We start from the raw sequence: 16,331 nt of genomic DNA, 5'->3' as shown, positions 1-16,331 counted from the left end.
ACCTACAACTGTTGCACCAACAACGGTTGCACCAACAACTGATGCACCAACAACTGCTGCACCTACGACAGCAGGACCTACAACTGTTGCACCAACAACGGTTGCACCAACAACTGTTGTAACTACAACTGCTGCACCCACAACTGTTGCTCCAACAACAGCAGCACCTACAACCGTTGCAACAACAACAGTTACACCAACGACTGATGCACCTAAAACTGCTGCACCCACAACTGTTGCTCCAACGACAGCTGCACCCACAACTGTGGCTCCAACGACAATAGCACCAACTACAGTGGCACCTACAACAGCAGAACCAACAACAGCAGCACCTACAACTGCTGCCCCAACAACAGCAGCACTTACAACTGCTGCCCCAACAACAGTTGCAATTACGACGGTTGCACCAACAACGGCTGCCCCAACAACAGTTGAACCAACGTCTGATGTACCTACAACAGCAGCACCTACAACTGCTGCCGCGACAACTGTTGCACCGACAACAGTTTCCCCAACAACAGCAGCACCTACGACTGCTGCCCTGACAACAGTTGCAATTACAACAGTTGCAACGACTGACGCCCCAACAACGCTTGCCCCAACAACGGTTGCACCAACGACAGCTGCACCTACAACTGCTGCCCCAACAACAGCAGCACCCACAACAGCAGCACCTACAACATTTGCACCAACAACGGTTGCACCAACAACTGTTGCCCTAACAACAGTTGCAATTACAACGGTTGCACCAACAACGGTTGCACCAACAACGGTTACACCAACAACTGATGCACCTACCACTGCTGTACCTACAACTGCTGCACCCACAACTGTTGCTCCAACGACAGCTGCACCCACAACTGTTGCTCCAACGACAGTAGCACCAACTACAGTGGCACCTACAACAGCAGAACCAACAACAGCAGCACCTACAACTGCTGCCCCAACAACAGCAGCACTTACAACTGCTGCACCCACAACTGTTGCTCCAACGACAGCTGCACCCACAACTGTGGCTCCAACGACAGTAGCACCAACTACAGCGGCACCTACAACAGCAGAACCAACAACAGCAGCACCTACAACTGTTGCACCAACAACTGCTGCCCTAACAACAGTTGCAATTACAACGGTTGCACCAACAACTGATGCACCTACAACTGCTGCACCCACAACTGTTGCTCCAACAACAGCAGCACCTACAACTGTTGCACCAACAACGGTTGCACCGACAACTGCTGAACCTACAACAATAGAAACTACAACAGCAGAGCCTACAACTGTTGCCGCGACAACTGTTGCACCTACAACAGTTTCCCCAACAACAGCAGCACCTACGACTGCTGCACCTACAACTGCTGCCCCAACCACAGCAGCACCTACAACTGCTGCCCTAACAACAGTTGCAATTACGACGGTTCCACCAACAACAGTTGCACCAACAACAGTTGCACCAACAACAGTTGCACCAACGACTGATGCACCTACAACTGCTGCAACCACAACTGTTGCTCCAACGACAGCTGCACCCACAACTGTTGTTCCAACGACAGCTGCACCCACAACTGTTGTTCCAACGACAGCTGCACCCACAACTGTGGCTCCAACGACAGTAGCACCAACTACAGCGGCACCTACAACAGCAGAACCAACAACAGCAGCACCTACAACTGTTGCACCAACAACTGCTGCCCTAACAACAGTTGCAATTACAACAGTTGCACCAACAACAGTTGCACCAACGACTGATGCACCTACAACTGTTGCACCAACAACGGTTGCACCAACAACTGATGCACCAACAACTGCTGCACCTACGACAGCAGGACCTACAACTGTTGCACCAACAACGGTTGCACCAACAACTGTTGTAACTACAACTGCTGCACCCACAACTGTTGCTCCAACAACAGCAGCACCTACAACCGTTGCAACAACAACAGTTACACCAACGACTGATGCACCTACAACTGCTGTACCCACAACTGTTGCTCCAACGACAGCTGCACCCACAACTGTGGCTCCAACGACAATAGCACCAACTACAGCGGCACCTACAACAGCAGAACCAACAACAGCAGCACCTACAACAGTTGCACCAACGACTGATGCACCTACAACTGTTGCACCAACAACTGCTGCACCAACGACAGCTGCACCTACAACTGCTGCCCCAACAACAGCAGCACCCACAACAGCAGCACCTACAACTTTTGCACCAACAACGGTTGCACCAACAACTGCTGCCCTAACAACAGTTGCAATTACAACGGTTGCACCAACAACGGTTGCACCAACAACGGTTGCACCAACAACTGATGCACCTACCACTGTTGTACCTACAACTGCTGCACCCACAACTGTTGCTCCAACAACAGCTGCACCCACAACTGTTGCTCCAACGACAGTAGCACCAACTACAGTGGCACCTACAACAGCAGAACCAACAACAGCAGCACCTACAACTGCTGCCCCAACAACAGCAGCACTTACAACTGCTGCACCCACAACTGTTGCTCCAACGACAGCTGCACCCACAACTGTGGCTCCAACGACAGTAGCACCAACTACAGCGACACCTACAACAGCAGAACCAACAACAGCACCACCTACAACTGTTGCACCAACAACTGCTGCCCTAACAACAGTTGCAATTACAACAGTTGCACCAACAACAGTTGCACCAACAACTGATGCACCTACAACTGTTGCACCAACAACGGTTGCACCAACAACTGCTGCACCAACGACAGCTGCACCTACAACTGCTGCCCCAACAACAGCAGCACCTACAACAGCAGCACCTACAACTTTTGCACCAACAACGGTTGCACCAACTGCTGCCCTAACAACAGTTGCAATTACAACGGTTGCACCAACAACGGTTGCACCAACAACTGATGCACCTACCACTGTTGTACCTACAACTGCTGCACCCACAACTGTTGCTCCAACAACTGCTGCACCCACAACTGTTGCTCCAACAACAGCAGCACCTACAACCGTTGCACCAACAACAGTTGCACCAACGACTGATGCACCAACGACTGATGCACCTACAACTGCTGCACCCACAACTGTTGCTCCTACAACTGCTGCACCCACAACTGTTGCTCCAACAACAGCAGCACCTACAACTGTTGCACCAACAACGGTTGCACCGACAACTGCTGAACCTACAACAATAGAAACTACAACAGCAGAGCCTACAACTGTTGCCGCGACAACTGTTGCACCTACAACAGTTTCCCCAACAACAGCAGCACCTACGACTGCTGCACCTACAACTGCTGCCCCAACCACAGCAGCACCTACAACTGCTGCCCTAACAACAGTTGCAATTACGACGGTTCCACCAACAACAGTTGCACCAACAACAGTTGCACCAACAACAGTTGCACCAACGACTGATGCACCTACAACTGCTGCAACCACAACTGTTGCTCCAACGACAGCTGCACCCACAACTGTTGTTCCAACGACAGCTGCACCCACAACTGTTGTTCCAACGACAGCTGCACCCACAACTGTGGCTCCAACGACAGTAGCACCAACTACAGCGGCACCTACAACAGCAGAACCAACAACAGCAGCACCTACAACTGTTGCACCAACAACTGCTGCCCTAACAACAGTTGCAATTACAACAGTTGCACCAACAACAGTTGCACCAACGACTGATGCACCTACAACTGTTGCACCAACAACGGTTGCACCAACAACTGATGCACCAACAACTGCTGCACCTACGACAGCAGGACCTACAACTGTTGCACCAACAACGGTTGCACCAACAACTGTTGTAACTACAACTGCTGCACCCACAACTGTTGCTCCAACAACAGCAGCACCTACAACCGTTGCAACAACAACAGTTACACCAACGACTGATGCACCTACAACTGCTGCACCCACAACTGTTGCTCCAACGACAGCTGCACCCACAACTGTGGCTCCAACGACAATAGCACCAACTACAGCGGCACCTACAACAGCAGAACCAACAACAGCAGCACCTACAACAGTTGCACCAACGACTGATGCACCTACAACTGTTGCACCAACAACTGCTGCACCAACGACAGCTGCACCTACAACTGCTGCCCCAACAACAGCAGCACCCACAACAGCAGCACCTACAACTTTTGCACCAACAACGGTTGCACCAACAACTGCTGCCCTAACAACAGTTGCAATTACAACGGTTGCACCAACAACGGTTGCACCAACAGCGGTTGCACCAACAACGGTTGCACCAACAACTGATGCACCTACCACTGTTGTACCTACAACTGCTGCACCCACAACTGTTGCTCCAACAACAGCTGCACCCACAACTGTTGCTCCAACGACAGTAGCACCAACTACAGTGGCACCTACAACAGCAGAACCAACAACAGCAGCACCTACAACTGCTGCCCCAACAACAGCAGCACTTACAACTGCTGCACCCACAACTGTTGCTCCAACGACAGCTGCACCCACAACTGTGGCTCCAACGACAGTAGCACCAACTACAGCGACACCTACAACAGCAGAACCAACAACAGCACCACCTACAACTGTTGCACCAACAACTGCTGCCCTAACAACAGTTGCAATTACAACAGTTGCACCAACAACAGTTGCACCAACAACTGATGCACCTACAACTGTTGCACCAACAACGGTTGCACCAACAACTGCTGCACCAACGACAGCTGCACCTACAACTGCTGCCCCAACAACAGCAGCACCTACAACAGCAGCACCTACAACTTTTGCACCAACAACGGTTGCACCAACTGCTGCCCTAACAACAGTTGCAATTACAACGGTTGCACCAACAACGGTTGCACCAACAACTGATGCACCTACCACTGTTGTACCTACAACTGCTGCACCCACAACTGTTGCTCCAACAACTGCTGCACCCACAACTGTTGCTCCAACGACAGCTGCACCCACAACTTTGGCTCCAACGACAGTAGCACCAACTACAGCGGCACCTACAACAGTTGCACCAACGACTGATGCACCTACGACTGTTGCACCAACAACTGCTGCACCAACGACAGCTGCACCTACAACTGCTGCCCCAACAACAGCAGAACCAACAACAGCAGCACCTACAACAGTTGCACCAACGACTGATGCACCTACAACTGCTGCACCCACAACTGTTGCTCCAACAACAGCTGCACCCACAACTGTTGCTCCAACGACAGTAGCACCAACTACAGTGGCACCTACAACAGCAGAACCAACAACAGCAGCACCTACAACTGCTGCCCCAACAACAGCAGCACTTACAACTGCCGCACCAACAACTGATGCACCTACCACTGTTGTACCTACAACTGCTGCACCCACAACTGTTGCTCCAACAACAGCTGCACCCACAACTGTTGCTCCAACGACAGTAGCACCAACTACAGTGGCACCTACAACAGCAGAACCAACAACAGCAGCACCTACAACTGCTGCCCCAACAACTGTTGCTCCAACGACAGCTGCACCCACAACTGTGGCTCCAACGACAGTAGCACCAACTACAGCGACACCAACAACAGCAGAACCAACAACAGCAGCACCTACAACTGTTGCACCAACAACTGCTGCACCAACGACAGCTGCACCAACAACTGCTGCCCTAACAACAGTTGCAATTACAACGGTTGCACCAACAACGGTTGCACCAACAACTGATGCACCTACCACTGTTGTACCTACAACTGCTGCACCCACAACTGTTGCTCCAACAACAGCTGCACCCACAACTGTTGCTCCAACGACAGTAGCACCAACTACAGTGGCACCTACAACAGCAGAACCAACAACAGCAGCACCTACAACTGCTGCCCCAACAACAGCAGCACTTACAACTGCTGCACCCACAACTGTTGCTCCAACGACAGCTGCACCCACAACTGCTGCCCTAACAACAGTTGCAATTACAACGGTTGCACCAACAACGGTTGCACCAACAACTGATGCACCTACCACTGTTGTACCTACAACTGCTGCACCCACAACTGTTGCTCCAACAACAGCTGCACCCACAACTGTTGCTCCAACGACAGTAGCACCAACTACAGTGGCACCTACAACAGCAGAACCAACAACAGCAGCACCTACAACTGCTGCCCCAACAACAGCAGCACTTACAACTGCTGCACCCACAACTGTTGCTCCAACGACAGTTGCACCCACAACTGTGGCTCCAACGACAGTAGCACCAACTACAGCGACACCTACAACAGCAGAACCAACAACAGCACCACCTACAACTGTTGCACCAACAACTGCTGCCCTAACAACAGTTGCAATTACAACAGTTGCACCAACAACAGTTGCACCAACAACTGATGCACCTACAACTGTTGCACCAACAACGGTTGCACCAACAACTGCTGCACCAACGACAGCTGCACCTACAACTGTTGCACCAACAACGGTTGCACCAACAACTGCTGCACCAACGACAGCTGCACCTACAACTGCTGCCCCAACAACAGCAGCACCTACAACAGCAGCACCTACAACTTTTGCACCAACAACGGTTGCACCAACTGCTGCCCTAACAACAGTTGCAATTACAACGGTTGCACCAACAACGGTTGCACCAACAACTGATGCACCTACCACTGTTGTACCTACAACTGCTGCACCCACAACTGTTGCTCCAACAACTGCTGCACCCACAACTGTTGCTCCAACAACAGCAGCACCTACAACCGTTGCACCAACAACAGTTGCACCAACGACTGATGCACCTACAACTGCTGCACCCACAACTGTTGCTCCAACAACAGCTGCACCCACAACTGTTGCTCCAACGACAGTAGCACCAACTACAGTGGCACCTACAACAGCAGAACCAACAACAGCAGCACCTACAACTGCTGCCCCAACAACAGCAGCACTTACAACTGCCGCACCAACAACTGATGCACCTACCACTGTTGTACCTACAACTGCTGCACCCACAACTGTTGCTCCAACAACAGCTGCACCCACAACTGTTGCTCCAACGACAGTAGCACCAACTACAGTGGCACCTACAACAGCAGAACCAACAACAGCAGCACCTACAACTGCTGCCCCAACAACTGTTGCTCCAACGACAGCTGCACCCACAACTGTGGCTCCAACGACAGTAGCACCAACTACAGCGACACCAACAACAGCAGAACCAACAACAGCAGCACCTACAACTGTTGCACCAACAACTGCTGCACCAACGACAGCTGCACCAACAACTGCTGCCCTAACAACAGTTGCAATTACAACGGTTGCACCAACAACGGTTGCACCAACAACTGATGCACCTACCACTGTTGTACCTACAACTGCTGCACCCACAACTGTTGCTCCAACAACAGCTGCACCCACAACTGTTGCTCCAACGACAGTAGCACCAACTACAGTGGCACCTACAACAGCAGAACCAACAACAGCAGCACCTACAACTGCTGCCCCAACAACAGCAGCACTTACAACTGCTGCACCCACAACTGTTGCTCCAACGACAGCTGCACCCACAACTGCTGCCCTAACAACAGTTGCAATTACAACGGTTGCACCAACAACGGTTGCACCAACAACTGATGCACCTACCACTGTTGTACCTACAACTGCTGCACCCACAACTGTTGCTCCAACAACAGCTGCACCCACAACTGTTGCTCCAACGACAGTAGCACCAACTACAGTGGCCCCTACAACAGCAGAACCAACAACAGCAGCACCTACAACTGCTGCCCCAACAACAGCAGCACTTACAACTGCTGCACCCACAACTGTTGCTCCAACGACAGCTGCACCCACAACTGTGGCTCCAACGACAGTAGCACCAACTACAGCGACACCTACAACAGCAGAACCAACAACAGCACCACCTACAACTGTTGCACCAACAACTGCTGCCCTAACAACAGTTGCAATTACAACAGTTGCACCAACAACAGTTGCACCAACAACTGATGCACCTACAACTGTTGCACCAACAACGGTTGCACCAACAACTGCTGCACCAACGACAGCTGCACCTACAACTGTTGCACCAACAACGGTTGCACCAACAACTGCTGCACCAACGACAGCTGCACCTACAACTGCTGCCCCAACAACAGCAGCACCTACAACAGCAGCACCTACAACTTTTGCACCAACAACGGTTGCACCAACTGCTGCCCTAACAACAGTTGCAATTACAACGGTTGCACCAACAACGGTTGCACCAACAACTGATGCACCTACCACTGTTGTACCTACAACTGCTGCACCCACAACTGTTGCTCCAACAACTGCTGCACCCACAACTGTTGCTCCAACAACAGCAGCACCTACAACCGTTGCACCAACAACAGTTGCACCAACGACTGATGCACCAACGACTGATGCACCTACAACTGCTGCACCCACAACTGTTGCTCCAACGACAGCTGCACCCACAACTGTGGCTCCAACGACAGTAGCACCAACTACAGCGGCACCTACAACAGTTGCACCAACGACTGATGCACCTACGACTGTTGCACCAACAACTGCTGCACCAACGACAGCTGCACCTACAACTGCTGCCCCAACAACAGCAGAACCAACAACAGCAGCACCTACAACAGTTGCACCAACGACTGATGCACCTACAACTGCTGCACCCACAACTGTTGCTCCAACAACAGCTGCACCCACAACTGTTGCTCCAACGACAGTAGCACCAACTACAGTGGCACCTACAACAGCAGAACCAACAACAGCAGCACCTACAACTGCTGCCCCAACAACAGCAGCACTTACAACTGCCGCACCAACAACTGATGCACCTACCACTGTTGTACCTACAACTGCTGCACCCACAACTGTTGCTCCAACAACAGCTGCACCCACAACTGTTGCTCCAACGACAGTAGCACCAACTACTGTGGCACCTACAACAGCAGAACCAACAACAGCAGCACCTACAACTGCTGCCCCAACAACAGCAGCACTTACAACTGCTGCACCCACAACTGTTGCTCCAACGACAGCTGCACCCACAACTGTGGCTCCAACGACAGTAGCACCAACTACAGCGACACCAACAACAGCAGAACCAACAACAGCAGCACCTACAACTGCTGCCCCAACAACAGCAGCACTTACAACTGCTGCACCCACAACTGTTGCTCCAACGACAGCTGCACCCACAACTGTGGCTCCAACGACAGTAGCACCAACTACAGCGGCACCTACAACAGCAGAAATAACAACAGCAGCACCTACAACTGTTGCACCAACAACTGCTGCCCTAACAACAGTTGCAATTACAACAGTTGCACCAACAACAGTTGTACCAACGACTGATGCACCTACAACTGTTGCACGAACAACGTTTGCACCAACAACTGCTGCACCAACGACAGCTGCACCTACAACTGCTGCCCCAACAACAGCAGCACCTACAACTTTTGCACCAACAACGGTTGCACCAACAACTGCTGCCCTAACAACAGTTGCAATTACAACGGTTGCAATTACAACGGTTGCACCAACAACGGTTGCACCAACAACTGATGCACCTACCACTGTTGTACCTACAACTGCTGCACCCACAACTGTTGCTCCAACGACAGTAGTACCAACTACAGAGGCACCTACAACAGCAGAACCAACAATAGTAGCACCTACAACTGCTGCCCCAACAACAGCAGCACTTACAACTGCTGCCCTGACAACAGTTGCAATTACGACGGTTGCACCAACAACAGCTGCACCAACAACAGTTGTACCAACTTCTGATGCACCTACAACAGCAGCACCTACAACAGCTGTTCCTACGACAGCAGCACTTACAACAGCAGCACCAACAACAGTAGCACCTACAACAGCAGCACCTACAACTATTGCACCAACAACGGTTGCACCAACAACTGATGCACCAACAACAGCAGCACCTACAATGGTTGCACCAACAACTGCTGAACCTACAACAATAGGAACTACAACAGCAGAACCTACAACTGCTGCCGCGACAACTGTTGCACCTACAACAGTTTTCCCAACAACTGCAGCACCTACGACTGCTGCACCTACAACTGCTGCCCCAACCACAGCAGCACCTACAGCTGCTGCCCTAACAACAGTTGCAATTACGACGGTTCCAACAACAACAGTTGCACCAACAACAGTTGCACCAATAACAGTTGCACCAACAACAGTTGCACCAACGACTGATGCACCTACAACTGCTGCCCCCACAACTGTTGCTCCAACGACAGCTGCACCCACAACTGTTGCTCCAACGACAGTAGCACCAACTTCAGCGGCACCTACAACAGCAGAACCAACAACTGCAGCACCTACAACTGTTGCACCAACAACGGTTGCACCAACAACTGCTGTCCTAACAACAGTTGCAATTACAAAGGTTGCACCAACAACGGCTGCACCAACAACTGATGCACCTACAACGGTTGCACCAACAACTGCTGAACCTACAACAATAGGAACTACAACAGCAGAGCCTACAACTGCTGCCGCGACAACTGTTGCACCTACAACAGTTTCCCCAACAACTGCAGCACCTACGACTGCTGCACCTACAACTGCTGCCCCAACCACAGCAGCACCTTCAACTGCTGCCGTAACAACAGTTGCAATTACGACGGTTCCACCAACAACAGTTGCACCAACAACAGTTGCACCAACCACTGATGCACCTACAACTGCTGCACCCACAACTGTTGCTCCAACGACAGCTGCACCCACAAGTGTTGCTCCAATGACAGTAGCACCAACTACAGCGGCACCTACAACAGCAGCACCTACAACTGCTGCCCCAACAACTGCCGCGCCAACGGCCGCAGCAGAAACAACTGCTGCACCCACGACGTCAGCACCCACAACTGCACCAGCAACAACTGCAGCACCTACAACTGCTGCACCAACTTCTGCCGCACCCATGACCGCAGCAGCAACAACTGCACCGGCAACAACTGCAGCACCTACAACTGCTGCACCAACAACTGCTGCACCAACGACCGCAGCAGAAACAACTGCTGCATCCACGACGTCAGCACCCACAACTGCGGCAGCAACAACTGCTGCACCTACAACTGCCGCACCAACAACTGCTGCACCAACAACTGCTGCACCCACAACTGCAGCAGCAACAACTGCTGCACCAACAACTGCCGCGCCAACGGCCGCAGCAGAAACAACTGCTGCACCCACGACGTCAGCACCCACAACTGCACCAGCAACAACTGCAGCACCTACAACTGCTGCACCAACTTCTGCCGCACCCACGACCGCAGCAGCAACAACTGCACCGGCAACAACTGCAGCACCTACAACTGCTGCACCAACAACTGCTGCACCAACGACCACAGCAGAAACAACTGCTGCACCCACGACGTCAGCACCCACAACTGCGGCAGCAACAACTGCTGCACCTACAACTGCTGCACCAACAACTGCTGCACCTACAACTGCTGCACCCACAACTGTTGCTCCAACGACAGCTGCACCCACAAGTGTTTCTCCAATGACAGTAGCACCAACTACAGCAGCACCTACAACTGCAGCACCTACAACTGCTGCACCAACTTCTGCCGCACCCACCACCGCAGCAGCAACAACTGCACCGGCAACAACTGCAGCACCTACAACTGCTGCACCAACAACTGCTGCACCAACGACCGCAGCAGAAACAACTGCTGCACCCACGACGTCAGCACCCACAACTGCGACAGCAACTACTGCTGCACCTACAGCTGCTGCACCCACGACTGCCGCACGAACAACAGCAGAACCTACAACATCTGCACCAACATCTGCACCAACGACTGCCACTCCGACGGAAGAACCTACGACAGTTGCACCAACAACTGCTGAAGCCACGACTGCTGCTCCGACAACAAGTGCTGTGGCTAAAACTGCTGCAGCTTTAACTGCTGCTTTTACAACTGCTGCTCCCACAACTTCTGCTGCTGCTACATCTGCAGCTGCTACAACTGCAGCTGCTACAACTGTTGGAGCTACAACTGCTGGGGCCACAGCTGCAGCTGCTACAACTGCAGGGGCTACAACTGATGCGGCTACAACTGCGGCAGCTACAACTGCTGCAGCCACAAGTGCAGCTGCTACAACTGCTGCACCTACAACAGCAGCACCTGCAACTGCTAAACCTGCAACAGCAGCACCAACAACTGCTGCAACCACTTTAGCCCCTGATCATGAATATACTATGAAAGTTGAAACAGAAGAACCTTACACAGATGCCCTCAGTAACGCCAGTAGCAGTGAATACCAAGATCTTGCAAAACGAGTGGAAGATGAGGCGAGTACATTTTCAAATTATACATTTGTCACTCACTTTGTTAGTATTTGACTGCACAGAATGTTTTGGCTTCAAGACAAATGTGTGAAGAGGAAAATTCATTATGTGAATATTTATTATTATAACCTTTAATATTATTTCAAGAAAAATGCATGCTTAAAACATATCTAATGATTTTCAATATCATTTATTCCTGCAGTGTGGGAAGATATACAAGAAGAAACATCCTGTACACTTTGATCGCTGCGAGGTGAAGGGGTTCAGGTAATACAATTTTTGCTAACAGTGGTTCTCTGATTTTTTTATCTATATTTCAAATTTGTATCTTTTAATGTTGAAATTTTCATGTGTAACACATGGCACGAATCTCATCTCATATCATTATTTATCAATTTGGTTGTGTGATACAGAGCCCAAAGTCGATCAGAAGCACAACAAACTGTAGTAGATATGGCCATTATCTTCGAGGGAACTACTCCTATGGACGAACTCCCAACAAATGCAGCCGTTGTTGAAACCTTCGTTGATGCTGTCACCAATTCAAGCGGTAGCTTCAACGTAAGCTTCATTCCTGCGTCGGCCACAGTAGTAGGTAAGTCAACACAATAGTTCACCTTAATTATGACATTTGGAATAACATGCAGCAATTGTTTTTAAGTCGGTCAGTAACAAAATTATGTTGCTGCAAAAGTCAATAATAGTAACAAACACTGAAAAAAAGTTTACACTGTTGTCTGTTTTAAACACTCAGCAATATAGATATAATACAAATTATTCTTATTCTAAAAATATTTTCACAGCAAGTCCAGTTACAGATCCAACTACAGCCGCACCTGCAACCGCAGCACCTGCAACTGCTAAACCTGCAACTGCTAAACCTGCAACAGCAGCACCAACAACTGCTAAACCTGCAACAGCAGCACCTGCTACTGCTAAACCTGCAACAGCAGCACCAACAACTGCTGCAACCACTTTAGCCCCTGATCATGAATATACTTTGAAAGTTGAAACAGAAGAACCTTACACAGATGCCCTCAGTGACGCCAGCAGCAGTGAATACAAAGATCTTGCAGAACGAGTGGAAGATGTGGTGAGTACATTTTCAAATCATACATTTTTCACTGACTTTGATAGTGTTTGACTGCACAGAATGTTTTGGCTTCAAGACAAATGTGTGAAGAGGAAAATTCATTATTTGAATATTTATTATTATAACCTTTAATATTATTTCAAGAAAAATGAATGCTTACAACCTACTTAAGGATTTTCAATATCATTTATTTCTGCAGTGTGCGGAAATATACAGGAAGAAACATCCTCTACACTTTCTACGCTGCAAGGTGAAGGCGTTCAGGTAAGACAATTTTTGCTAACAGTGGTTCTTCTTTTTTTATCTATATTTCAAATTTGTGTCTTTTAATGTTGAAATTTTCATGTGTAACATATGGCAAGAAACTCACCTAATATCATGATTTATCAATTTCTTTGCATGATACAGAGCCCGAAGTCTATCAAAAGAAACTTCTCCTACTGAAGTAGAGATGGACGTTATCTTCAAGGGAACTACTCCTGTGAATGACCTCCCAACAAATGCAGCCGTTGTTGAAACCTTAGTTGATGCTGTCACCAATTCAAGCGGTAGCTTCAACGTAAGCTTCGTTCCTGCGTCAGCCACAGTAGTAGGTAAGTCAACACAACAGTTCACTTATTAAAACATTTTGAATAACATGCAGCTATTGTTGGGTTTTTAAGTCGGTCACTAACAAAATTATGTTGCTGCACAAGTCAATAATAGTAACAAACACAGAAAAAAAGTTTACACTTTTGTATGTTTTAAACAATATAGATATAATACAAATTATTCTTATTCCAAAAATATTTTTACAGCAAGTCCAGTTACAGATCCAACTACAGCCGCACCTACTACTGCAGCACCTACTACTGCAGCACCTGCAACCGCAGCACCTGCAACTGCTAAACCTGCAACTGCTAAACCTGCAACTGCTAAACCTACAACTGCTAAACCTGCAACTGCTAAACCTGCAACTGCAGCACCTCCAACTGTAGCACTCACTACAATCAGGGTGACTTTCAGATCTCTTCAAAGCACATTCACAAGTGATTTGCTGGTCCCATCATCTCCAGCTTATAAAAATCGAGCTGAAATGATAAAGAAAGAGGTGAGTCTCACACTTAGGATAAAATCTATTGGTACACCCACTGAATCATTTCATCACAGATCTCACAGCCCCAACCAAAGAACTAAATATATATGCTATTAGTAAAGCTTTATAATAATGTGATGTCAATGTCTTGTATGAATTAGGTACAAAGAATCTTATGGTTCTAACTGCTACCTAAATGTGTGTATGGATTAGGAAAACAAGATTACAAGATTTTTTTTAAATTGAATCATTGCAACCATAGAAAGTCCTTGAGAATACAGTCATAAATATACACAAAAATATTAAACTGATGGGTACAACACATGATCCTGCCCCAGGTTAATGCCTGGCAGGGATTGAAAAAATGATCATCTATTCTTTTAAGGCAATACAAGGCAAGTTTATTTATATAGCACAATTCAACACATAGCACTTTTTAAAACCTGTACTTGTGCCCATCAATTTATTTACGTCTGTTTATGTCCTAAATAGTATTTAAAAAAATTAAACAAAAGAAAAATATGCAGAGAAATATTCGGTCAGTAAAGAGAATTTATTTCCTGTTTCTGCAGCTGACACCAGTTTTCCAAAAGGCATTCCCTTCCTCCTTCGTCTCCTTGGAAGTGGTGGCATTCAGGTACTTTATTAAGATTCATTATGTTACTCCTTAATAATAGTGGCATATTTCTGATGTATCTTCAAATATATATTTTTTTTCTTCTGCAGTAATGGATCGGTCTATAACATAATGGACATTGTGTTTCAAAACCCATCTGCTCCTAATAACACTCAGATTGCAAGTGTTTTGATTAACGCAGCTTCATCTGTCACTGGTTTCGACATTGAAACCAGCAACATCATCGTGAATGGCATATGTAAGCAATACTAAGTGCTACTTGATTCAAAATTTTTAAGGTTGCATAACTGGTAAACTAAAGTTTTGTTTTGTTTCTTTCTCCTTATTTACAGCTTCAAGTGGAATAAGCCACAGTATCAGCCTCGTCACTGCATTCTGCCTGGTTCTGCTGTCATGGCTACTGTCAAACCAACAGTAACATCAGAGCTGAATCACCATCAGTACATCACTGCCATCACGGACATAAAAAGAAATACGCAAATTCACTTATGACTGTCTTTAATTTTGTACAGTTTTCAATTAACTTGCTATCAAACTCAAGTTTAGGCACCTGGTCCATTGAGTCATTGCTAGAATAATAATCCAAACAATGCAGCATTTAGACTTGGAATGTCAGAAAATAATATGCTATAGTAATATTTAACCTTGTAACAGTAACTAGTTCTTTATTGTTCAGTTACGCCAAACAAGTAAACAAATAAAACCAGTAACACAGGAAAGGAAAACCATAAAATCACTCTCAACAATGTCAGAATAAATATTTGAGATGCAGATTGAGAGATGTTAGAATTGAAATTGGACTTTTTCTGAAGTTAATCTTTAAAAACAAAGAGGTCTTTGTAATTTCGGGGATGAATAAAGTAATCTATCTATCTAACATTATTTAAATTGATCATTTACTTGTGAAAGGTTTCACGTTATGATTTATCACTTTATACCATAGCACAAAATAACAGGGAAAAGTTATAACAGAGAACATATTGTAAAGGAACGAGTGTCTTAAATTAAATGAAGGAACACATGCAGGCCATGGTATGCATAATATATATGTAAAGTAATGCACTGTTATTTTTCTTATTTATCCTTTCCTTATTATCCTTAACTGCTTATACAAACTCAGATATTTTCCTATTTATGCAAAGTATATTTATTTCTTCATGCATAGCTGTATTCTGTGAGATTTCCTGCAGCTTGTACAATTTCTGTGAGAAACTTGACAATGATC

General features: G+C 47.9%; 2 protein-coding genes and 5 pseudogenes across 2 annotated transcripts; all 7 read left to right on the top strand.

Moving 5' to 3' along the window:
* Window positions 1-41: 41 nt before the first annotated feature.
* On the top strand, window positions 42-1,749 carry LOC131989217 (prestalk protein-like; annotated as a pseudogene).
* Window positions 1,750-2,334: 585 nt separating this feature from the next.
* Window positions 2,335-3,681, top strand: LOC131989216 (prestalk protein-like; annotated as a pseudogene).
* Window positions 3,682-4,041: 360 nt separating this feature from the next.
* LOC131989215 (prestalk protein-like) lies at window positions 4,042-5,013 on the top strand (the record flags this gene model as incomplete). Its single annotated transcript, XM_059354409.1, is given in 1 exon segment — window positions 4,042-5,013. A coding segment is annotated over 1 exon segment (972 nt), but the record flags the coding sequence as incomplete, so codon positions are not given.
* An 867-nt stretch (window positions 5,014-5,880) lies between these two features.
* LOC131990218 (keratin-associated protein 4-12-like) lies at window positions 5,881-6,489 on the top strand (annotated as a pseudogene).
* A 2,133-nt stretch (window positions 6,490-8,622) lies between these two features.
* On the top strand, window positions 8,623-9,327 carry LOC131989214 (prestalk protein-like; annotated as a pseudogene).
* Window positions 9,328-9,536: 209 nt separating this feature from the next.
* LOC131989213 (keratin-associated protein 4-4-like) lies at window positions 9,537-10,677 on the top strand (annotated as a pseudogene).
* Window positions 10,678-10,744: 67 nt separating this feature from the next.
* LOC131989212 (keratin-associated protein 4-9-like) lies at window positions 10,745-11,859 on the top strand. The gene is made up of 2 exons (XM_059354408.1): window positions 10,745-10,854; window positions 10,935-11,859. The coding sequence occupies exons 1-2, from the start codon at window positions 10,745-10,747 to the stop codon at window positions 11,857-11,859; spliced, it is 1,035 nt and encodes a 344-aa protein (XP_059210391.1).
* Window positions 11,860-16,331: the final 4,472 nt, after the last annotated feature.

This window comes from Centropristis striata, chromosome 17, assembly GCF_030273125.1.
Source record: "Centropristis striata isolate RG_2023a ecotype Rhode Island chromosome 17, C.striata_1.0, whole genome shotgun sequence".
Taxonomy (NCBI): domain Eukaryota; kingdom Metazoa; phylum Chordata; class Actinopteri; order Perciformes; family Serranidae; genus Centropristis; species Centropristis striata.
This window is presented reverse-complemented; position numbering and strand designations above follow the sequence as displayed.